A 24325-nucleotide genomic window follows, 5' to 3' on the forward strand; every position below is an offset into this window, starting at 1 on the left:
GAGTTTGTGCATTGGATTATTATTCTTACACTTTTGTTAGAACACGAAAACTTAAAAGTATGTTTTAGGAATAACAAAGTGCTTGTTGTATTCATTGTATGCATTAGTACTGGCAGATGGGCAGGAAATGTTGTTGTTGCTGGATTGGGCAAAGAGAATAGGCTGAGGCATGCAGCATTGTAACGCTGGCTGCTAGAGGTGGCAAGTTATGCAAGTGACAGGTTGGAATTTCATCATCCTGGCCTAGGGACGGAGGGCCATGGCCAAGTAACATCTGGATGGAAATAAATGAGGCTGCTAGGATGGCGAGTTGCAGGGAAAACTGCCAAGAGAGACGGTTAGAGATTTGGCTTCAGGGAAAGGGTGGTAGTTTGAAGAGGAAAAGGGTATTAGTCAGGCTTCAAAGACAGCAATGCATTCTTTTATGAATTCTTTTACAAACTCCTCACATTTTGTGCCTACAGCTCTCACAGATGCTCCGCCTCGCAGTCGCTTTTGATATAGACCCCAGTTTGAAAATGCACAACATTCGGTTGCACCCTTTTTGGCTGGTTTATATTCTGATTGTAAGTATAGTTCCTGAGTAGTTTACGGATGCAGAATTACTGGATTTCAGTTGTTAAACATTGGGCATACAATCGAGCCAAGTTTGACTGCTGTTGCAGTGAAAGCTGTTTCAGCTAGCTTTGCACACATAAGCGTTACTTTAGGATGAACTAAAATGTTCTATAACATATTTCTAGGATGTTGGACTTGTGGGTTACCCACACTAGCTAAATAATTTAAGATCAAAGTGGTTGTACTGTACAGAAAGAGCTCAGTTCCTTTATACAGGATTAGCTTTCTAGCTCTGAGCTGGCCACATTACCCAACTCCTTTGAAGTCACAAGATGCATCAGAAAACACTTCATTTGTATTATATCAGCGGTTTATTGCGCATGTGACATATATACACTCACTAAAATGAGCTAATTTACCATTATTTATTTTACATTGGACTGAGTTCCTCAAAGTTGTGGTCTGTTGCAGTGATGTGCTAATTCACACATTGGCTGTCTGGTCTGTATTGTTTTGATTAATCCAACAATGTCAACAAATCAATGCTGTGAAGAGGTAATACCAGCAGAGACCGAAAGGAAAGGTTACAGCTAGGATACTCCTCGCCAGATGGTTTCAAACTGAATTATACAAAGGAAGTGAATTCCTGCTGTCTAACTACCTATACTTCCCCATCAATGTGTTTTCAGTTAAATGAGACAGGATCCTTTAACACTGCAACTGTGTCTATTTCTTTTTTCTCTCTCATGACCATTAGATAACTTGTGCAACTGAACAAAGGACGCATAGCATCATATTAGGAACATGAAGTAACACTGTATGTAATAATACACTTGTTTATAAAGGTATGGCAGATTAGAAAACATGATGTACACTGTACACGTTGGTGGATAGTTTTGGAGAAGTATGTACAGTAAATTGAGTGGAATAGCTGTGAAATGTATTAGATTTAGGTGCTGAGTTGTTACTGTGTTTTAGAAAAGTGGAGCAGTTACACACTTCCTCGCTCCTGGAGGCTAATCTGTGTGTATTGCTAAGTGCAAGTGAGCTTGTGTATATCTGATGTGATAGACACGTGGCTACAGTGAGTAAGTGTGAGTTCAGTAAACAAATTGCTGCAGTGGGGTGCTGCTAATAACAAGTCCTCTTTAAGTGCCCTTTCTTTGTAGAACAGAGAGTCTCTTTTTCTTCTAACACACTATCGTTATCCCAGGTTCTCCAGAGACAGATGGCTGGAGCCACGAGAAACTGGATCCATCGCTTTCCGCGCAGGCGGTGAGCCATGCCCAGATTGAAGATGGCTGAGCTAAAGTTTCAGATCCCTCCTCGGGCTGCCCAGACGCTTGGGGTTTCTTTGGAGACAGGCTGGCAGGCAGACAACCACTTTAAGAGTCCCAGGGCAGGCTCCAACAGACACTGGGCAGGTTTGAACCTCATATCCGATCTCTCAGTGTACAGTGATTTTAAAGACTGGACGGTTTTCCTTCAGGACAAAAAGCAGCTCTAACTGTATACAGCAGCTGGATAGATACACAATTACAGGTCTGCCAACTGTTCAGACATTTTCTTTTCAGTGAGTTTTAAGTGCCCTAAAGGGTTTTCCCCTGCAGGTAAGCTTTGGCTCCAGGTAGAGATCCTAGACATTTACAACATTTTGTGTGTTAAGTAGACATTAGAGCAATTTCCCCAGCCACAAATGAATGTGCACCTCATAGGTTTCTCTCTACAGAAACATGGAGGGTCAGAAAACCAAGTGCAGACGAACAGGGGAAAACTTTGTCTTAGGAATAAGAGGTTTAATGGGGCTGTGAAAACCTTACGTTCCTCCACGAGCTCCCAGCATGAGTAAAAATTAAAAAGGTATAATCCCCAAAAATTTGAATTAAAACAGTCGTGTATCCCTTGACTTCCTCGTGTAGTTATTCTCAGACCTTATGGTTTGACTTGGATCTAGGACAATAACCACGTCTTCTCTGGAAGATTAAATCCACTGTGTGATGTTTCAGTTCCAGTAAGCATCCAATGCTGGTTCAGGTCCTTTAATGTTATGAAACAGTACTTTCATATTTCCACGTCAGTCAGTCTGTCAGTCTGTGTACATAGTTGACAGGAAAGGTCCCACTCCTGGACGGTTCCCCTTCTATGTGACCAACCTGTGAGGAAAAAGAATACCATATTTATAACACAAACACATACGTTTACGAGAAATGATTCAGAATGCAACTCAGATGGCATGTGATAGGAGACGAAAATGAAAATAAGTTGTAATGACACTTACCCACCAGTGGGGGTCATTGGTGGCCGTGACCACTATGATCTCATCCTTGAAGAAGGCGAGCTGCTCTGAACTGACTGCTCGGCAGTCCACCAAAGCCTTTACACGCTTCTGAGGGGGCCTACTGCCAGAAACCTGGAGGAGATATTTAATCTATTTCTCAGTTTGCCCCCAACAAATGTATATTGGCTGTGAAATCTCACATGCCCATTCTGGTTCAGCAGTGCAAAGTATAAAAAACTAAAGCAGAGAAGTGAAACTATTAGCTGAATTTAACAAAAAAAAAGTGTCGCTGCAGTTGTACCATAGCGTTCCTGCGAGGTCGGGGGGCACAGGTCACAGCAGGTAACGATGATGGGGCTGGTGAAGGAGCTTGGCTGAGGGCTCCAATATTACCCAGTAAACTACAGTACAGCTCCTCCTGGCTGCCAACACAGCTCTGAGACAACACGCCACATTTCCCCTGGTTGCCCCCGCCACTGCTGGTCCGACGATACGATGTGGTCTTCTCTGAGCTTTAAATGATGTTAAAGTATAATGAATTTACAGTGATCAAAGAAGACCTATTTATGAATACGTCAAACAATCATTCTCTTCTGCATATTATTAAAGCTTTTCCTAAAGATAGTACTAAAAGTTTTATTTTTAGACATGGGTTTATCGTGAATTATATCCTTTCAGCAGCCTCAAACCATTTGGAGCGGTGCTGTCTTACCTGACAGGTCCTATATGATTCTGAGCAGATGTTGGCGTGACATTGCTTTGAGACCCAGAAATGGCACCAGGTTGGGTCTCTGTGCTCTGCCTCTGTCCCCTAAGCAGACCTCCATGTCCGTGGGGAGACCTTGGTGTTCTCCCACCTTGGCCTGGATTCTCTGTGTTCGGTGAAGGAGGGCTGTGTTTCACTTGTGTCTGGGGACTTGAGGAATGGGAGGGAGGATTAGAGCAACGTCTTGGACTGGGGTTTCCTTCCTGCGTTGAGACCGAAATCTGGGGGTCCGAGCGGCCTGTGGAGGAGAATCACAAATAGGACAAGAGCATCAGTGTCCAGTCTATATATTCATAAACAGATTTGTCCCGTTATCATGATCGAGAATGACGCTTTAAAGTCTGCTGTCTGAGCTGGCTGTGAACAGGATCAATATAAAGTATAAAATAAAGTTTAAATAGGTGTCATGAGCATTTTTGACCTCATGGAGTAACTTACCTCTTTGGATGGATTTAGCTGGCAGTGGTGGTGGTCCTAATGCTCCAGAGGGGGCACTGTTGGCAGGTGGATTTCTGTATAGGAAGTCTAGATTTTCATAAGTCTGACAAGGCCTGCTGCCTGTACTAGTGTTAGCCACACTCCAGCGGGAAAAGGACGATCCACCACCTCCATTGGAGGGCAATGGAGACCGGTTTTTCGGTAGTGGGCTCACCTGGAAAAATGTTAAAAGGAGCACAAGTTTAGTTTAAGTTCTATTCTTAATAATTTACTGTAAATTACCTCATCCACATTCACAGACAAGAGTGCAGTGGAAAACCCTTTTTATGTTAGTTTCCAAAGTTTGGAAAGGTTTTTGGCAGACAGACAAAGCCAGTAATGAGTTTGCCTAGGTGGGGGTGTGTGCTGTTTACCCTCTCATCCAGGTCATCTTCACTGTCATAGAGCTCCTGAGACTGAGTCTCCCACATGAACTCCACATGGATCTGAGAGTTAAACTTCCCACTCTGGGCAAGCTCCAACTAAAACACACACAAAAGCACAAGCACTCAGAAAACGTGTGCACTGCTCCAGCAAAACACACATAAAAGTTAGGATCAGCTAAGATGTGGTAACTATACTCGCCTCTATCAAACCAATTACATATCAACTCATTTTCTAGTTCAGCTTTTGACACTTGGCAGCTCTTTGACTGCTGTTTTAAGAAAAGTGCCATATTTTTACATTTGTGAACGACTAGTATGTGGCTTTAGGATTAAAACAAAGAATCAGGGAGACAGGGGAAAACAACTGAAAACCTCCAGCCTGCAACTAACCCACAAATAAATACAGATCAAAAGAGGCAATCACATCAAACGCAACTACAAATGATGGAAGCCAATGAGCAGCAGGAGAGAAGAGTTTGAGGGACAAGTGTGACCTTTCCAATTTTTAAACAGAAAGACTACAAAACAAGGATGTTCGTAATCTAACAGGATATTACATAAAGCGGGTCTGATTCAGCAGGGCAGATGTCCGGTAAGAAAATATAACCAGTTTATAAATGATCCACAGTGGGACCTGATGAGGATGAGGTTCTTAGATGGGGTTTGCAGCACAGGGAGTTATTTTAAGGTAGTATTTCCAGCTGTGGAAGTTGTTTTGTTTTGTTCCTAGAGTTGGATTTTTGGAGGGTATTTTAATTGCAACTTGATTCCTTTGAACTTAACCTCATAGTATGAATTTATGAATGCAAATCTTAAAGATTTCAATATGTATTTATCCCCACATTAAATAGTACTGAAATGGCAAGACCAATGTTAAATATTATATTGACGTGTACTTAACCAACTAATTGTTTAAACCTAGAGAAAACTGTCATTTAAATAAAGTGCTCATTAAAAGAGGGGTGTGAGGTCTTACAAGGTCAACACACTGAATGTGCTGAAGTCTCCTGGCAATATCGAGGGCTGTCTCTCCTGACGAGTTCACTGAAACAGACATTGAAAGAAAGAAAAAGGTTAAGTATTCACTGATTGCACATGTTGAAAGAAAAATGAAAACACAATAAAATGTACCTGTGTGTAGAGCTGCTTTTGCTTTAAGCAGTAATTTAAGAGACTCCGGCTTGTGATATAAGACGCTGTAATGTAGAGCTGTATTTCCCTCTGCTGTTCTTTTCTCCAGACAGTTGCTGTCATCATACAATACAGATACTTCTTGGTTAGTATAATAATACTGACCAAGACTTTAATCTCCTTCACAACAACAACTACAAATCACACTTCGATATTTGTCAGCCTGACCTGTTCTGGCAGAGGAAATCCACAAGCGCCAGGGAGCTTCTTTCCTCTAGACGCACAGCAAGATGAAGAGCTGTCTCTTTGTTCCCCTTGTAAAGGAAGGAATGAGAATAAATTAGGCCACAGTACTGACCCTCAAAACATTTTCCATCTATCATATTTTTTCTGCAATGGTCACTGTAGTGCTTTTTGCATCCAACAATCAGGTATAAAGATGTGGCGCATGACTGGGATATTTTGTTTAGTCTGTACCAGAGTGCCTATAATGACTCATTTGTGTCTGTATGTTAAAAATACACACACACACACACACACACACACACACACACACACACACACACACACACACACACACACACACACACACACACGAGCTGAGGAGGAAGTAGACATTACATTCACATGAGGGTAGAATGTGATTAAAGACAAGAAAATGAGGCGTTGGACGTACAGCAGAGGCAAGGAAAACAAGATGAGAGGATGAATGGGGGGGATTTGATTAGAGGCTAAATAAGATGGGAGGGCTTCAGACTACCCACTCTTATGATGCATGCACACAAGAGGACAATTAACGCATACTTCAAATACTGGAACCTTCCACACACCTCCAACAAACTTATTGTCCTGGTGCTTTTTTTTTTCATAAAGAGCATGATTTGATTCTATTTTTATCCATCCATCTATGATTTTCAGTCATAGCTCCAAAGTAACTGGAAGTAAATTAGTAAGTCTTTGAAGCATCACACAAATGTTTGTGTGGTTTTAAGCAAGCATGCTCCGCGGCATTGTCGGGATGCCTTACATCTGTGGCTATATTTAGAAATCTCTCTCTAGATGGAATGTGTTTATAATGTTCTCTGTCATTCTAACACACTGAAATACATTTGAAGAAGAGCTCACTGTGTGAAAATTCATTAGTGGCTCTAGATTATCTTCACCTGTCCATCTGGTGGTGTGAGGTGCTTCACCAGGTCTGCTCCCTCAGCGTAGAGCTGCAGAAGAGAAATGAGGTCACGACTCCTCACAGCGTCGGCCAGCCGGCCGGGATCGGCTTCTTCTCTCCGTAGGACATAACGTCGCTCAGCATATTTTGCCACAATGTACTCTTTCCTTGCATTCCTGTTTGTACAGGATACACAAATTCATAAAAGAGAAAATGCACCGCATAGTTGAAAAATACTTTTTGAACAGTCAGATTTGGTTTAAATTAAATCAGGGACTCACATATCACTTTGTGGCAGTGGTTTGACAGCATCATTAGGAAGACCCGCCTCCATGATGTCATTGAATCTGGTGTTGCCAATGCTGACAGCCAACTGCAATGAAACACAATGTAGTCACAAAGATGTGACATAAAGGAATTTCAATGAAAGCCAAGCAGTTACATAATGTTTGTAATTTATGACAGAAAATATCCACCAGGAACTTGTCTGTGTGACTGCCAATTGTGTGTTTCCATGTGTGTGTGTAGTACCAGAAGCTCAGAAGTGCTCAGTAGGTCCAGAGTGAGAGATTGGATCCTGGAGTAGTGGACACCCAGCTCTCTGTGGATCCCAGAGCACTCAATACAGGTTAAGATACCAAGGTTGGTCGATAGCCATGTTGGATCTGAGATACACAAAGCAAACAGATAAAAGCACATCTGAATTGTGTCATGCTTGGGACAAAGATTTTCATATTTATTTCTCCAATTATCATCAGTGGCAATGACTGGCTGACCTGGAGCCCCACAGTCTGCACAGGCCTCATTGCCAGGCATGTGTTGAAGCCCAGCAATGATGCCTCGGGAAAGTTCTTGGAGCCCACTGTCCTGGAGGTGCAACTGATCTCCTCCCAGCGCTGTGTTCAGGGCCTCCTCCTTACTGTTCTGCAGCACTGACACCCAACTAATTTATAGACACACATACACAGAATATGTCACACAAAAGGAAACTAAAAGGCCGATCAATTCACTCTTTTCCCTTTAAGATCAAAAGTATTCCACCATATGTTTTGCATGTGCTTTCTGCTCAGTTGTCTAGTAATAAGTCATCAGCACTCTCACCGTTTGGTCAGATCTCTACCACCAAAACTTGCACATAATCTTGTGTCTTTCATTTCTGAAGCTCTGGTACTTTTCCCTGCAAACCATTTCCATTCCTCTCTGTCCGTAAACTCACACAGCACACTGGATCAAAGACTGCCTGGAGGCCCACACACAAGGGAAGGGCAGGGGACAGAAAAGCCCACACACAACTCTGTCCAACACCACATCACAACACAGAAAGTTCTCTCGCTTGCAAAGAGACGTCCCACCCAACACCAGCTGGGCTGGGGGGGGGTTCTTGAGGACAGCATTTCTTTATTTTCTGTCCATTTTTGTCTATTGTCAGCCCTCCTTGTTCTTCACCGTAAATAGAATAAGACCATACTCTGTTTACAGCAATCGATTAAACAACCTTTATCATTCTATTTAACTACCCCCTTAAGTACGCCTTTCCTCTTTCTATGTGCAGTTCTCCTTCCAATTCAGACCTAAGCTTTAATAAAAGTTGCATTATAAACAACAACTTATTTAGACAATGAGGACATGAACAAGATAAGGAAGTGAATAAAGTTAACATCAAGCAGTACAATAGTTTCAATGCTTACATCAGACATTCCTGGTGATCTTCTGCCTGGAAATGGTACGTCCGATTATCTATGGAGATGAAGAGACAGTAGTTAGGTTCTGTCAGCTGATGAAAAAATTAATTCTCAAAAAAATAAAAAATAAAAAGTCTGAAAGATGACAGAAATCAAAGTTGCATAACACCAAACACGTTGCACACAATCAGCCAGTTGTTGTCACAACAGGGGATATGAACCATAAGGAATCTCTGGCATTCATTCCATCTATATCTTGTTTGTTCTTGTTGTTCTCAATTTGTACTGATGTACAGGCCAAACATGCACACTTCCATACAGCTGCACTGCAGATGACTCTTTAGAGTGAGGAGAAGCATGACACGCTGAGAGTAAGGTGTACAGGCCAAGCTTTGGAATGAACCTACGAGTGACCAGGTCAAAGGTCCTCCTGTCGTCTGGGTCTGGTCGCACCTGACAGGTCAATAGGTTCAGTTTGGCAGGTGGTCGATTAATCTGAAGATGGACACATATGCTGTCAGCGTGTGCTGAAAAAATTGGACATAATTCAAGACTGACAGAGGCTTGGGGACATGTGTCTTCTGTCCTCACCGTACTGTGAGAAATGGTCAAGCAGCCAAATTTCACTCCACACTTTCTTTTCTGCCACACCTTCCTGATGCTGTGGAACAAAAATGCACAAAATGAAATAAAATATCACAAATTAATCTCATACACAGTATTACTACTAATATAACAATTGTGACTGGTTTCTGTTGATTTAAACAGCGTTGATTTGAATAATGATGATTTATATTGTGCTGACTCAGCTTATTTCCACAGAATTCCAGTCTTGCTTTCATTAACTTGATTGAATTGAGTAAAATGGTTAGACAACGTTTTCCGTTTTGTGTCTTTGGCCTGAGGAAACTTAAATCTCCTCTTGCACATTTGCCCTACTGAACCACATCCTTTCCCCTTATCACTCAGTAATCTAGCACTCTGTGTGTGTGTGTGTGTGTGTGTGTGTGTGAGAGCGAGATGCAAAACTTGGATCTTCTCAGTTAGCAAGTCTGCCAATAAGTTTAAATAGGAGGGGCCCTCGTTTGAATCTTCATCTCACCATAATGAAGACCAGCTGGGGCAGACAAAGTCTGAGTTCCCCCTTTCTCTCTGTCCTGCTTGCTGGCTTTCCTTTTACCCGGCTATGACTGCTGTTGCAATCAACAGCAGCAGGGAGCTGTGATTTCACTTTGAAAATAGATGTAGTTTTTAAATAATAATAATCATAATAATAATAATAATAATAACAACAACAACTTGTGCTTTTACACACCCGTCACTCTTCTTGAGAAGAAAGCCAGATTTCTCTGTCCCATACTTTTTGTTTCCCTGTGGTTGGTGGATGCTGTACCCATTGCCAGAGTTCTTCCTGTTCAGGTACTCCTGTGAGACAAACATGGATTTAGGACAGTAGCTCCAAGGCCCTAACCCAGCTCTGCAGGTCATGACATACTAAACAATATAGAACACTATTCTGACACCATTACGAACACACAATTATACACTGACTGAGGATCAGTACTTTTGTTATGAGTAAAAAGTATAATTTCTAAGACTTTAGGAATGAGCTCACTTCTTTCACTTCGACTTGGAGAAGTAATCTGAGAGAATCCCTCAACTGAGTGAGTTGTTTTACTTCTTCATCCTGGTCGAGACGCACCTATAACATAAAACACACACAAAGAGAGAGAGAAAAAAAAAAAAAAAAGAAAAAAAAAATCATATCTATAATATCCATACATCTATAACATTTGCTATATTTTTTGTTTTGTACTAAGCATTGAGAGCAGAATGAAAATAAACCAGCTCTGTGTAAAGTCCCACATAATGCATAACAGAGCTCGGTGCTGGGGTGTGTATTCCTGGGAGGTTGCGCTTTTCATATTAAGAAACAGGGTGAACAGGCTTGGATTTACCATAAGTTAATTTAACTGAAATATTTGAGCTTTTCTCCAGCGAATCCTACACAGATTCCATCTGAATTTCCTTCTTGAGCCTAAGGACTGGCATGTCTGTGCAGATCTGTGCGCTGCTCTTGAGGAACCAGAAAAACCTCTAACGTTCCTAGTATCACAGTTAACAGTCTGTTTCCAGTGCTCTATCCAGAGAAAGGGAAATTTTCAGGCTGAAAACCATTCAGAGTGGTCAGAGAAATAGGTATGCAGCAGGGAAAGAATGAAAATGATGGATGCTTTCTGTTTCATCTTTTGGAAACAGGGGAAGCATTGCTGGGAATATACTCCAATAACAGTCCTAGCCTGTTGGCTCAGTTTGAAGGGGGTTGGGGGACTGAGGTTTTGGCTGTTCTGAAAGAGTAAAATAGGACTACAGAAAGTACTGAAACATTTTGATTTAAAGTAACCCAGACTGAGCAACGGACGACAAAAGTAGAAAACTATGTTCATGTTTGTACAGCACGCATGACAACATCAAAATGTTGTTTGTTTGTTTTTTTTACCCCTATAAACACTGACTCATATCACACAGAAGAGAAAAACTAGCAACAGTTTCTGTGATTACCGTATGCACAGAAGCAGCAAGCTTCTCGATAAAGGGAACAAGATTCTCTGCAGCTTTCAGCCCATCCTGAAAGAAACTGAGATCAGAAAAAAAAGGCAAATGCTGAGTCATGAGGGTACATGAGTCCAAACATCCTAGTTTGCACCAGCCAAAACATCACATGCTGAGGCTGTATAAGCAATTTTGTCCTCATGTAAAACCTTCAGTGAGATTAAAATGAGTAAATGGTTAACAGTAATAGTTTGTAAAAGGAAGTGAAAACCAAAGAACCTCAACTATTACGAAAATTTCCCCTCTAAAGATGAAATCAAATCCAGCTGCCTTTTATGCCAGGAAGAAAAAAAAAAAAAAAAAACTTTCTTATTCTTATTTCACACCTTTAACACAATAGCTATGACACAAAAGATGGTGTTGGCTGAGACTGACCTGAGCTGGGCCTGGAAATATTTGATGAGGCTCTGGAGAAGATCAGGGCCCTGACGTACCTTCAGCTCCTGGATCTTCAAAAGATACTGGGGAGAAAAAAAATACAGAAAATTAATGACACGCTCCAGAACTAACAGCAGAAAAACCTGAGGCATCAAATTAAGTTGTTTATGTTCCTATAGTTTAGGTCTAATCCTGGGCAACATATTTTTACAGGCTGTTTTGTTGATATTTTTAATATGTGCTTTCTAAGACACTGCTGTTGTCTCAAAGGTTATTTGCCTTCAGCACTCCAACAAAAGTCAGTGCTAACACACTTTATATATATATATAAAGCAGACATTGTAACCTTTATTGTGAAGATCAGGCCTGTCATAAATCTAAATTTAAGAACAGGATTAGAAAAATCCTGTAGCAAACTGTAGCGTTTTTGTATGTTTGCGAAGGGAAAGAAGGGCAGACAGCTTGAGGTATGGAAAAGTAGAGACATTTTACCTGTCTCAAAACAGCTGCATTGTAAGTTGGCATTTTTTCCCCAGGATTTCATCCAGCTACGTGTGTACTCCCCAAGTCTGCTTTTCAGGTGTGAGTCATAAAGCAGTTTCATCTGGTACTGAACTGCAAACTAGTGTATATGACCCAGCACTATGTAATTGTGCAAGAGTCGGTCAATTAAACTGATGTTTGACTTTCTAAAGCATATCTTTTTCACTGCGGCAATTACTAGAGAGAAACAAAGGGGATCTGCCTTGGGCATCCTGTCAGCCATTGATGGAAAATGGGCTCCGCAAGGCAGACCACCCATGTGAACTAAATCATGCCCTACTCAGGTATGTGAAAGGTGTCTGTGTCTGGTGTTTTGACTGGCACTGATTCCTCCACCTCACACATTTGCAGCTGAAAGGACCTCCTCTCTCTCTCCATGTCCTCCCCACCATCTGATCCCTCGGTCCTGATCAGCCCCAGTTGCCTGTTCTTCTCCTTCCTCTCCTTTTCCAGCTTCCCTCTGTAAGGGGGTGAGAAAGAAAGAGAGCGAAAACAATAAAGAATGGTATCCAGTGTCTCAGAAAGTTATTTGGCCACCTCTCTAATCAATTCTCTATTTGATTATTAACCTATCAAGCAGTTTTAGTGAGCTGCTTTTTTCCAGTGCAAACTATGAGGGACTTTTTCCACCAACTCGTTCACTTCCTTCATAAAGAGAGAAACAGGGGAAGGGTGGAGAGAAAGTCAATAAGGAAGAATTGAAAACTCTACAACATTATAAAACACTTTCAGCAGCTATCAGAAGAAGATCAAATGATGACTGCAAAGTGCAAGTTTCTCAGTTCTACTTTATAGGACTCTAATGGAGAATGGCCAGATGGAATTAACTATTATCAGATTAACAGTGTTACTTTCATGTGATGATGAAAAAACTAAATAAAATGTAATGAACATTTGGTCGACAACTAAAACCTCAGCAAGTTAGAAAGAAAGCAAATCATATCCTTTTTTTAGTTTTCATCAGTTAAGAGCAAAAGTCTTTTTGAGGCGATGGGGAAGGGACTTCCAACACTTTGCATTTGTGGAAGTCAACAGCAGCTTTTCTCTGCAAAAATGTCTTAGCATCCATTGATAGTAAAATTTGGTCATAGGAGACAAACAGATGTCTGGGATGGCTTTACATTTGGTGGAAAAAAAATTTTGAAAAATAGAAAATGAAACGCCAATCACTGGCAAAAACACAACAAATCTGAAATGACATTTGCAGCTTTTTACACCGTTCAATTTTAACAGGTTAGTAGATGTTCACAATGTGCGGAGATCCAAGGGAAACGTTTTAAATATTAGATTGCCCTTGAACTACTCCTTTTAGATTTTAGCTGACTGAATTTGCCTATTCTGCTTGATTTTGGCAAACCCAAATCATTATGATATTTCTTTGACTAAAGCCAGACAAAAATTGAAGCATTTCATTTTGTTAAAATATGACTAAAACTAAAGGGCATTTTTGTCAGACTAAATATAAATTAAAATTGCCTGTCAAAATTAACACTGGAGATTAATTGATGCTGTTACACTAACTTCCATGACCAAGGAAACGACTGACAAGAACCAAAAATCCGATACAAGAGTCTCCTTACGCAATAATATTGATCTCAGGCTTCAGTTTCTTTTCTCTTGTGAATGTAGAAAGGCTTAAAGAGAAGAACCTGAGTGTGACCACACAATATGCAGCAAGGGTATGGTTAATTACATTTTTATGTCATACTCCTTCCAGCTCTTCTCCATCTGTTTCTTGAGCTCCTGAAAAACAGAGAAAAAGGAGAAGAGAAGATATTTTTATGTTACATCAGGAATGTTGCTGGCCATGAGGTGATGATCCCATAAACAGACAGTAGTGTTTTTGTAATCAATAAAATACCCACACAAGAGGTAAATGAAGCTGTCAAGTCAGGTGAAGCTGCATTGCATAGCGTGGATTTCATTGGTAATTATCTGATTGGATAGGGCCAGACAGTTGATGCACAGAAACCTGATGACTTACATGAATGAGCCAGCAATCTGGCTGAACAGGATTTCAGTAGCACTTTACCTTCTGTCAAAGTAGCAATGATGCAATGTTCAGCTGTTGAATCAGCTGTTTCGAAAACAGGGCAATGGCAGGAGCTTACAGAGGCATTAGCCTATCATTTCTCACTACTAGACTTGTTGACATGGCAAATGGAAAAGTCAAATAGTGCCCAAGACAGATAATGGCTCAGTATTCTGCTCATTAATCTACATAAACAGCCTCATTTTACCCAGTGCCGTAGTAGGCTCTGCTGCGTTCACAATATAGACGGACAGTATTATCTGCTATCGTTTGGCTCCAGTGCCTTCAGCTGCTCTGCCCCCACCTCTGGACCTCCCTCCTGCCACACATTCAAAATATTGACCCATTCATTCTTGCTGAACTGCAAATCACTTAATCGTGAACATGTCATGTCAGCTTATCAAACGACCTTGTTTGTTGGCTCCTACAAAATCTACATCTACACTATTTGCTGATTATACAGAACTGTACATGAGTAAAACACTAATTGCTCATCATTTCTATATTATATCAGAGTGATTATGCAATTGAAAATGAACTTATGTAAACCTATAGCCAACAAATATGACTATCATTATCTTATATTCCAACATCATCTGACTCTGATTATAAACTACAAGCTGTATATCTACTATACTGACCTGTGAAACTATTAAACTGGTCCTTTAAAGAAAATAACTGAAGGGGTTAGGGGTGAGGGCTTTTCTGTCATTTGACCCCTGTCTTTCAACCAGTAACTGAAAACAAGTCACCACCGTGTTTATACCACTTTGAAGGTTGATTATATCTGCACTCACGAGTCTGCTGTCCCGGAGCTCTGATTTCAACACATTTTCCAAAGGAAACGCCATGATGTTATTGAGGTTTTGTACCTGGAACATATAAGAGCAGATGAAAAAAAGCAAAGAAGTCAAAACTATTCCACAGAGCATTTCAGACAGATTTTATCTTCTACAGTATGAGCAAATAGTCATACACACACTTCTTCAGACTCTTACTGTACCTCCCTATGGACTTTTATTTCTGGGAATGAGTTGCAGATAATTCTAAAAACATGGTGAATAAGTATGAAGTCATTTTGAAAAAGGTGACTCACCAAAAGAAAACACTGGACAAAAATCTGTGTCATTAAGTTTTTTGGAATGAAATGGGAGCATGACGCAATTGCTTTAATTAAGTGTTTGTGTAGTCAGAACTGGAAGTTGAGATTCATTTAAACAATACGTCGCCCAGTAAGACACCATTACAATCAATTCCCCTGTGAAAGAATACCACATTTGGCAACTTGGCACACATCCTAGCTACATGCATTATTGTCCACATTTCTAATTGACCACTGTTCATAAGAGACTCTGCAGCCTTTCCATGGATCCTGATGGATTACAATCTAGCTGCACTCTTTTATTAACATAAATAATGTTCAACCACTTCATTTAGCTGGCCTTGATATAATGGCACACCCATGGCATGCAGGGCTCATTTAAATGTATAATGTTAAATCACCCTCTTGTTAGTCGATTTGGACTTACTTCCTTTTCACATCTGTAAGGCCCACTCTCCCCTGTGAGATTTTGACTGACACACAGGAGGGAGTATGTCAGACGGTGTGTCTTTGTATGTGTGTGCGAGTGTACATGTGTCTGTTTATTCACACATGGAGGTCTGGGATGAATTATCATCACCATAGAAACTATCAGTGGGAGGGATTCAGACTGGCCCATATTTTGCAGTCCAAAGGGGCATGTATGCAGCTGCTGAAAACCAGTTTCCTCCATGCATTCATGCATGTGCATGCACTCACACACGCACACTTTTGTGCAAAGAGCACAAATATACACACATCACCTTAGGAGAACAGGTTTTGGAGTTCTGCTCAATGCTGCCATTTCACATGATTTAAATTCAAATTGATCTGATTTACTGCCACCATTTGGGGGTTTTGGAGCTGCGTAAGAGTTGGATTTTTCTTTCCTCTATTTTCTACCTCCTTCCTCACTGCTGTCTAGGTTTTACATGTGTGGTTTGAACTTACAAAACTACCCGTTCTCTTTTTTTTTTGCAATCTTTTCCCTTTTTCTCACCAGATTTTTGAAGAGGGCAGTGACCTCTCTGGTGAACACAGCCAAGTTGAGGAAACCTGTGGAGACTTCATTGTTGTCCTGTGTTAGGTGGCTGTTCCCCAAGTTCTCCAGCACCTCAATATACTGCTCTTTGTTTTCCACATGGGCTGAAAAACAACACGTGCAAACAGAGTGGATATGGCAAAATGTATGAAAAGGTGACTCACACTCAAGTTACATGTGCAGAAAATCTGTACAGGCCGACTCACTTGCTCTTCTGAAGTGAGAGTATTTTAACAAGACAAGCATGTGGGACAAATTAGTGCTGGTTTCCACTCATCCTGGAGCAGAAGCCAGCCACGGATAAAGAGAACCATGCTTTTCTTGGCTTATAGGTCAATGCATAATGTTATAGGTCACTCTCCCAATGGTCATGACCTTAGTGGGCTCTCAGTCTATTAAGTTTATGTAGGAAAAGGCTGATGGAAAATTGTCTGACAGGCCCCACTTTTGTTTACATTGTACTAAACAAGGTTTTACCTCAAAGCAATTTGAAATCAATGTTTACGTGAGGACATCAAATAAACTCAGGCGAATATCCGAGGCTTGGAAATAATTTTAAATCAACAAACATGGGTATTTGATGCACAGTTATAACCAAATGTTTGCTCACTTCAGTCATATAAAAACTGACTTTAGGAAACTCCAACATCAGGTCCAAATGAACCAATTGTTAGTGGTGGTAAACCGCAAATTTAAAAAAAAGTACATTGCTCAAAAAATTAGGGACATGTTCCTCCTCATCACAGTACAACACCAGGACAGTTATAAATGAAGGATATCAATCTGTTCTTTTAAAAAGTGGCAGTGTCTATGAATCATTTTCAACTGCCTTAAGTCAAATGAATATGACCACAGGTGCTACAGCGAGATAAAAGTAAGAGAACCACCACAGACAAGTCTTCTCTCGTCATCCAAGTGTTTTTCTTGTGTCCTTGTCACTACTGACAGCATAAGGCGATACCTGCTACCCTATCAGGTTGCATTGTCCAGCTCCTCCAGCCATACATGCGATCAGTTGAAAGAAATTTTGCTGTGTCTCCTAGCACAGTCACCACAGCACATCAGAGTTGGCAGCTCCGCCACCGGCTGTGGTGAATCGTGGTGAACAGACCTTTGGTTGTTCCCTACGCAGTTGAGAGCAGGTTCATACTGAGTACAAGAGAGAGGCGTGAAACTATGTAGCTGCTGTGGTGACTGGTTCATAAAGATCCAATGTGTGATTTAAGATTTCCCTTATTTTTTGTGTAGTTTCCTAAAGAATTAGATGTGCAGAAACGCTTATAGCAGACTCAACAGACAAATGCATAAATAGGCATGAACGATATCACATGTCCATCTCTGTTGTTTCAATTTCCACATCTAAAATATTAAACTTACTGACTGGAGAATGACAGACACAGCGGCACTGACTGACTGTAAGGCAAACATTAAACATTTCTTGAGAATGAGTAAATTTTTTTTAATTAGGAAAGACACGCAGGATGGAGGAGACAGAATGAAGCGGAGCAGGAAAACTGAGCTGTTGTGGCAGCTTTGTTGTCAAAAAAGTAACAAACAACTTGCTTGCATCCATCAAACAACAAACAGCTGTGTCACAAAGGAGAGAGGAGGATTTTTGCATTGACCTTTAAGTACCAGTTACCAGCGCAGTAAGTCAACCCCTCTGCCAGAACACACACACACACACACACACACACAGACTCATAGGCCTTGGCGTCTTGGCAAAAAAAATTGTACTTAGAGGTTTCTGGGAATCGAGAACTAAAGAAGAAAACATCTCACCAAATGTGCATGTTTTTGTGTCCAACACAGAAAAGGGGCCATCAGACCAGCATGAGGGGAGCATGTCTTAATATGTAGTGAGTCAGATAGTCAATGCAAGCTTAAAATCAAAACAGATTAAGGGTTCAACATGATGAGAGAGAAGTAGGGGGAAGGGCCTCTCACTTTCAAATTACTATTGCTAACCATTATGATTTAGATATAAAACTAAATTGTGAATAATCACGAAGCCCTTCTCTGCAGATATTACTAACTGCATGATGTTGCCTACTTGTGGGCAGCTGCTTAACTGACTCATTTTTACTAAAAACTTTCAGTTGAAGTCTTCAAATGTGAAGCCAGCTTGTAGGCAGCTTCCAAAAAACAACAGGAAACATGCAGTTCCTTTCTTTTTCCCCGCACATTTTTGAGGTGAACACTCAGATCCTATGCACGTGGAATCAAATTTATGGTGACAAAGCTATATGAAACACACTCATAAAACATTTATTTGGTGACCCCGCAGGGCTGTTGTGAACTGAGCACCTTGTAACTGGTGAAACCACACATACCATTTACTTGAACACAGACACACACATACACCACAAAAGCATACACTCTGTATGGATATAAACACAATCACCCAACATCCTACGCACTCTGGTGCCATAACAAGGGGACTCACTCATAAACATGACTGCCCACAAGAGACTGGTGATGTCATCTGAATCAGGCTTGTGCAATGAATTATGTGGAGGCCCCCTATGTAGTGAACAGCTCATCGTGGCATAATAGAGGCTGACCTTTAACTGAAACTTCACTGCTGCGCTAACATACTTTGGAACAAGACATCCTTGAACTTGAATTACAGTGTAAAGCATCCTCATGGTGCTGTTGCTTATTTATATTCTGGAATTTGACCACTTTTTTTTTTTTAAATAAATAAAAATAAACAAACTTAAATAATTTTCTTTCAGGATCTAGAAAACTGGTCTTAAGCTCCCACCAAACTATTTTCAAAGTCAAGAATGAATTTTAACCCGACAACAACGAGAAGATCTCAAAGTGCTACAGCCACTGAGCAAAGATTAATTACCACAGTAATTTAGCAAATAAAATCCACCGAAGAAGAGCGGAAGCTTTGTTATAGACTATCAGACTTTGAGCTGGTGTTGTTTACTCAAACCTCCAATGCATTGTAAAAGTGAAACTATATTGTGTGACACAGTGACACTTACAAAGTCCAGATGTGTGTATAGATTTGATGATCTTCTTCATCCTCTGCAGAGTTGTGTGATCCATTTCCAGAGACTGTAGTAAAACATGAGACAAAGTTTGGTGTTAAAATTAAATCAAGAACAACATACTTCAACAGCATTTGCATTTTAAGCTTGGTCTGTATGAATTAAGTCTGGCTCAAATTTATTCTACTCCCCTTTGGGACTATAGTGGCTTCCCCTTCAATATACACACACAGAGGCACTATGGAAGATATTGAAGGGATGCTGTTCTTGGTCTTCTATTGTTTGTGACAGCAAGGAGATACATTTTGTCTCAGGAGGGGCTAAAAGCAGCAATAAAGATGAAAGGATTCAAAAATCCTGGAGATGCAACATTGCTGTACTGTAAGTCTGCATTAGGTTTGCAAGCTGGCCTTTTTGTGGAGATATTTGGTGGGCATCTACATTACTACCAGAAGAACAGGAAAACCAACAGCTTACTATTTTCTACAGGCTTCAATGTGGAGGTTAATGGTCACAACCTAGCATGAATGGAAGAATTAGTTCCCAGTGTGTCTCCTCTGTAAGTTTACCGTAGGCAATTTTTATCTGCATTAAATTACATTTTATTTTCTCACGGTACATGACTAAAGTGAACGGATGAGTCAGCACAATTGTGAAAACTATTGTCTAAGACTGTCATGTGAAGGTGCTACTGATGTCACAATGTCTACTTCTCCTGTCTGACTATCACATCCAACACTTTCCCCACATGAAAAACCAGACTGGGGATTTTCAGCAGGAAATAAAGCTTTCCTCTAACTATGAAACAGTATCAGACCAGATGCAAATAGGCAAGTGAATTCAATATATTTGCACAATCAGTCTTTTCCAAACCAGCAAGGTTTGAGCTACCTCCTGTTCACTTACACAAGCCACTTGTTTTACCAATTTAAACATATGGCACCCCACCTACGTGCCACCAAAAATAGTTTAAATGAGCCAGTGATCTAGACTTAACAGAGACTCTTGTTACATTGTGTTTACTTGCCCCTGCCTTTCCCAGTCAGTCCACTCCCTCAGTGTTAGCTCACTAATTAAAAGGTGGTGTGTAATGTGGTATTAAAAACAATGAATAGAAAAGTAATTTCATGGAGACAGGGAATGGAAGTTGCCTTCTGCTGCAGCTTCCAACACTTGGTAGGTTGGTTAGGAGACGGGATGTAAACAGCGGAAACAAACTGGTGCAAGCCAACGAAATTGGTACACAGATACAGGTGGAAAAAAAAAAAACTAAATAAATCATACATTTGTCAGTTGAAACTGACAAAGAACAACAACAAGAACAACACACAAAGCCCTTATGAAGCAGGTATATAGCTCCACCCATAAGTGTTATGAAACTCCAGTATCTCTTGCAGAGCTTTTTGTGGCCTAAAACAAGACTGTGTACACCTGCTGTCAGGGTGTGTGTGGGATTATTAACAGAAGAGCTTAATATTTCATGACTAACTGATATTTGATCCATTTCGACTGCATTAGCTCGGCATTATGACTGACTTTCCTGTCTGCAGCGTAAAATGCACAATTTCAATATGTTGACCATACAGGGAAACTACCATCAAAGCTTACAGCTTCAGGAAATGAAACCATTCTTTATTCCTGTCTTTTTTGATTAATGTAATCTCTAATCGGAAGTAAATTTGTGTGAGGGGGAAATTCTGTCTGTATGCCTGTTGCCACAAACCACACACATTACCCTAAGCATTAATAAGGCTTGTCCTGGCTGAGCAGACTAAACATAATAACCATAGATGTAGCTATAATGGGACTATTGTATCTGTGTGTCTTTTTGCCTGTCTGTCTGCACGTGTAGGATTCCAGCATGATCCTCCCCAAAGCAACTATTCTAGCTATGTATTTTCCAGTGTGTCATGGCCATAAATAAGGACATTCGCTAGGATAAATACATCAGCCAGCTGTCTGAAACTGCTCTGTTCATAAACCCTAGACTCTGCTGTCTCCATCTCTGCTCAGTTGACAGTTTGAAGCCAGGAATGTCGTCAACTCTCACAGGCTTTATAAGATCCCCTGCATCAAATGAGTAGTATGTCCATTGTATTCCATCATTTAATATTAGTGAAATATTAAGACACTTAGACATCTGAACTTTTCAATAAAGATCATCTTTCTGAAAGGTGATGAAAACTAATGGGAGCTGAGGTTACAATAGAACAGTGTTCCATTAGGAAACGCACAAGGAAGGAAAGTCTTGTGCGCAAACTTGGGTTATTTGCTTTGTGGCAGCCTCCCTGTTTCCTCCTTTGCCTGAGGAGCTTCAGGAGAACAGATTTCAAACAAGCACAAAAGACCTCAAACAAGCATTGAGCCAAAGCACCAGTTCAAACAGGCAAAAATTATCAAATTGGCCTTCACTATACTGACAAGCCTGCGAGAATGGTCAAAAGTCCAACTCAGATGAATCCCTGATCCTGTCAGCGGGCCGCATGCTTGTATGTCATGTTTGTATGTCATGTTTGTGTACTTGTGTCCCATCTCAGCCGGACTTCAGTGAGAATGAGGGCAGGAGAAAGTTTACTGTGATGTTTGCCACATTACCTCATATAACCTTATCATTTCTGCTCAACCAGGCCTACCTTTGTTCAACCACCAGCACACAGAACCAAAACAACCTAACAGGCAGAGCAAAAGCCACACGTTCATTGATTAATGCCTCTCATATTTTATTTACTATTTTCCAGATACTTAAATTCTCTTCCAACAGCTGTTAAGTGCAGCTCTGTCCTCACCAATTCACCACAGACCACTTTTATTTGTATACAACGCGTTGCACTAACAGCAGTTAGTGGTGACTTAACAAAACAAACAAACAAAAACACCTTGCACCGCTTCATCTTTTGGACAGACATTATTATTTTGCCCAGTGTTCGCCAAAAGAAGCGACTTTTCTCTAAAGAAACTGGACAGGTAGCTACACGGACAGGTAACCAGCAGGAGTGCAGGTCTCTCTCTCTCTCACCTCTTCCACGGTTGAAACTGTGTTCCTGCAGTCGCTCATTTTGGACTGAAAACTTGAAGTCCCGGGCGAAGACAAATCCTCGTTAGTCAGGACCACAAAGTCCGAAACGCTTATTCGCTCCGGCATGTTTGAGGCGGAAATATATATATATATAATTTTTTTTATTAATTTTTTTAAAGGTTCACTGGGGAGAAAAGTGAGCCAAAGTTTCAAGCGCGTACGTAACTCCCATTTGAAGAAAAAACAGTTTTAAATGGTTTCCTCATCCACTCTGTGCAAAGACTGAAATGAGGCAGTATTCCTCGGGGTTACTGCTCCCAAACATGCATGTAGAATAAATAAATAAAAGCGTCTTCGAGGTGGACTTTCCCCAGAAAACTAGAGCCGAGTCGACCGAGTTTTGATTCCGCTCGGCGAATCTGTGCGCGTGGAGGTGAAGCCGCGCGCTATTGTGCTGCTCGGCGAGGGAGGGCGCGAGCTCCATCGTCACGTGGGAATGTTTGTGTGTGCGTGCGTGCGCGCGCGTGCGCGTGTGTACTCTTTTCTTTCATTCTTACTTCTCATTTCCATGCAAACTCCGGATGATCCGCGCTGTGGTCGCCATGGATATACAGAAAGCCTCATTCAGCCTAAACCGGGGCAGAAGAATTTTTCAATGGATGAGGTGCATGTTGAGGGAGAGAGCTGCTGTGAGGCGACCACATATTGTTTACATCTGCACATCTGAAGATTGAAATGACTGTTTTACACCAAACACTTTTTGCCGTTTCGCACAAAACAGAGCTTCAGCACACGCGGTGCTTTCATACATCCAAGCAATGCATTTTAACCGCACAGGTTTAATTTGCGCCACTTTTTTGTTGTTAGTTAGAGGGGTGCTTGGCCGAGGCCTCAAAACTCTTCAAAACTCTCCTTCCTTCTGTCTCGTGTAGGGGGCTGTTGGCTGTATTTCTGAATTCCTTCCTCGCTGACAAAATGAAAGCAAAGGAAAGAGTGTATCAGAGAGGTTGGGAACTGTGTATAAATCACAACTCCTGCATGCCTGGCATTGTCAAGCCTGTCAACTTTAAGAAGAGGTGTATCACAGAAGCTTGCCTCGGGGAGATCAGTGATACAATACACTGTGAAGTGCAGGTGAGTGCTTTTAGAAGTGGCATCAAATACAGTGGCCCCCTTTGATTCCACCACAAACCTGAATATTTTCCAACATTAGCTTTGTAAAGGGAAATTTAGTCCAAGCGCTATTGAGAACTTGAGGTTATTTTAGTTGTATTCATGATCCAAGGAAAAATCGCCTTACTTTGCGGTAAAAGGGTTTTATCTGTTCTTTGTAAGTACTTGCTACTGTCACTCAATGAATGGTGCAAAGCTCTGTATTCACTCACAGTGGCGCTGTGTTTGATTCACAAAGATAGACAAACTCCTTTTTGTGTCGAAAGTCTCTGCACTTAGTAAATATCTCCGACACACCAAAAAGTTTAAAAGAGCGGTTATTGAATGTGACCCTCTGTGAGCACAAAATTAAAATTCACTGAAAATGCCTCTCATGTTCTTACATGCAAGTTGCGGCAACACTCTAAAATTAAATAGATGTGCAACAAAGTCTCTATAGGACAAAACCCATTAAAAGAAATGTCTAGTTTTGTAAGACAGGCACAAGACAAACTCTAAACAGTGCAGAGCCGCACAAACAGTCCGATAGTGACCCACATTGATGAGGCCTTACTCGTTGTTTTGGTTGCATGGTTGTATTTAACATAATAGGACATTAGGAAGGGAAGTGAAAATGATAAAAAATGGATAAAAGCAGTTTACATGTATACATGTAGGTGTCCATTATTGCAGTTCATATGTGTTTGCATGCTCATTCTGCATGCATGCATTTCTTGCATGCATTTCTGGGCTGATGTAATGCAGAGGGTGTCTGAGTCTCAACAATACCCTCCTTCAGTTTCTTTGCGGCCCCTTGTAAAGAAGCAGAGGCTTTGTGTGTCTGCCAGCCTTCAAGCCTGAGTCCTGTTGTAAAACCCAGCAAACCGGTCTGCTCAGGCAGTGAACTAACTTATAGTGGAGAACACAAGTCCAAGGATGGGGAGGTGGTGGACGTGATTGAGGAGAAATGGGGAGTTGACAGAGTTGAATAGCTTTAGAATGTGGGGGGAGTGTAGC

General features: G+C 41.0%; 1 protein-coding gene across 4 annotated transcripts; it reads right to left on the minus strand.

Annotated features, from left to right (window-relative positions):
- Positions 1-247: 247 nt before the first annotated feature.
- Positions 248-22574, minus strand: asap3 (ArfGAP with SH3 domain, ankyrin repeat and PH domain 3). 4 transcript variants are annotated; one of them, XM_029493788.1, is made up of 26 exons: positions 22157-22574; positions 19135-19207; positions 16094-16239; positions 14810-14884; positions 13674-13723; positions 12317-12440; positions 11435-11520; positions 11009-11084; positions 10062-10148; positions 9762-9871; positions 9038-9107; positions 8854-8941; positions 8453-8501; positions 7541-7707; positions 7296-7429; positions 7046-7137; positions 6760-6940; positions 5825-5910; positions 5597-5712; positions 5442-5509; positions 4454-4561; positions 4041-4254; positions 3549-3840; positions 3138-3348; positions 2837-2968; positions 253-2711 (listed from the first exon to the last, which is right to left on the minus strand). In XM_029493788.1, the coding sequence occupies exons 1-26, from the start codon at positions 22280-22282 to the stop codon at positions 2637-2639; spliced, it is 3036 nt and encodes a 1011-aa protein (XP_029349648.1). In that variant the 5' UTR covers positions 22283-22574; the 3' UTR covers positions 253-2636. The 4 variants fall into 4 exon arrangements, with proteins under 4 accessions (XP_029349646.1, XP_029349649.1, XP_029349647.1 ...); XM_029493787.1 differs by having other exon boundaries at positions 251-2711; positions 8854-9107; XM_029493786.1 differs by having other exon boundaries at positions 248-2711; positions 7296-7707; positions 8854-9107.
- Positions 22575-24325: the final 1751 nt, after the last annotated feature.

This window comes from Echeneis naucrates, chromosome 22, assembly GCF_900963305.1.
Source record: "Echeneis naucrates chromosome 22, fEcheNa1.1, whole genome shotgun sequence".
Classification (NCBI taxonomy): domain Eukaryota; kingdom Metazoa; phylum Chordata; class Actinopteri; order Carangiformes; family Echeneidae; genus Echeneis; species Echeneis naucrates.

Coding starts and splice junctions, on each gene's coding strand:
- asap3 (XM_029493786.1), bottom strand. CDS start 22,282: ATGCCGGAGCGAATAAGCGTTTCGGACTTTGTGGTCCTGACTAACGAG. Junction 11,085..11,434: donor TATTTCCAGGCCCAGCTCAG/GTCAGTCTCAGC, acceptor TTCTGATCTCAG/TTTCTTTCAGGATGGGCTGA. Junction 5,911..6,759: donor TCACACCACCAGATGGACAG/GTGAAGATAATC, acceptor TTCCTTTACAAG/GGGAACAAAGAGACAGCTCT.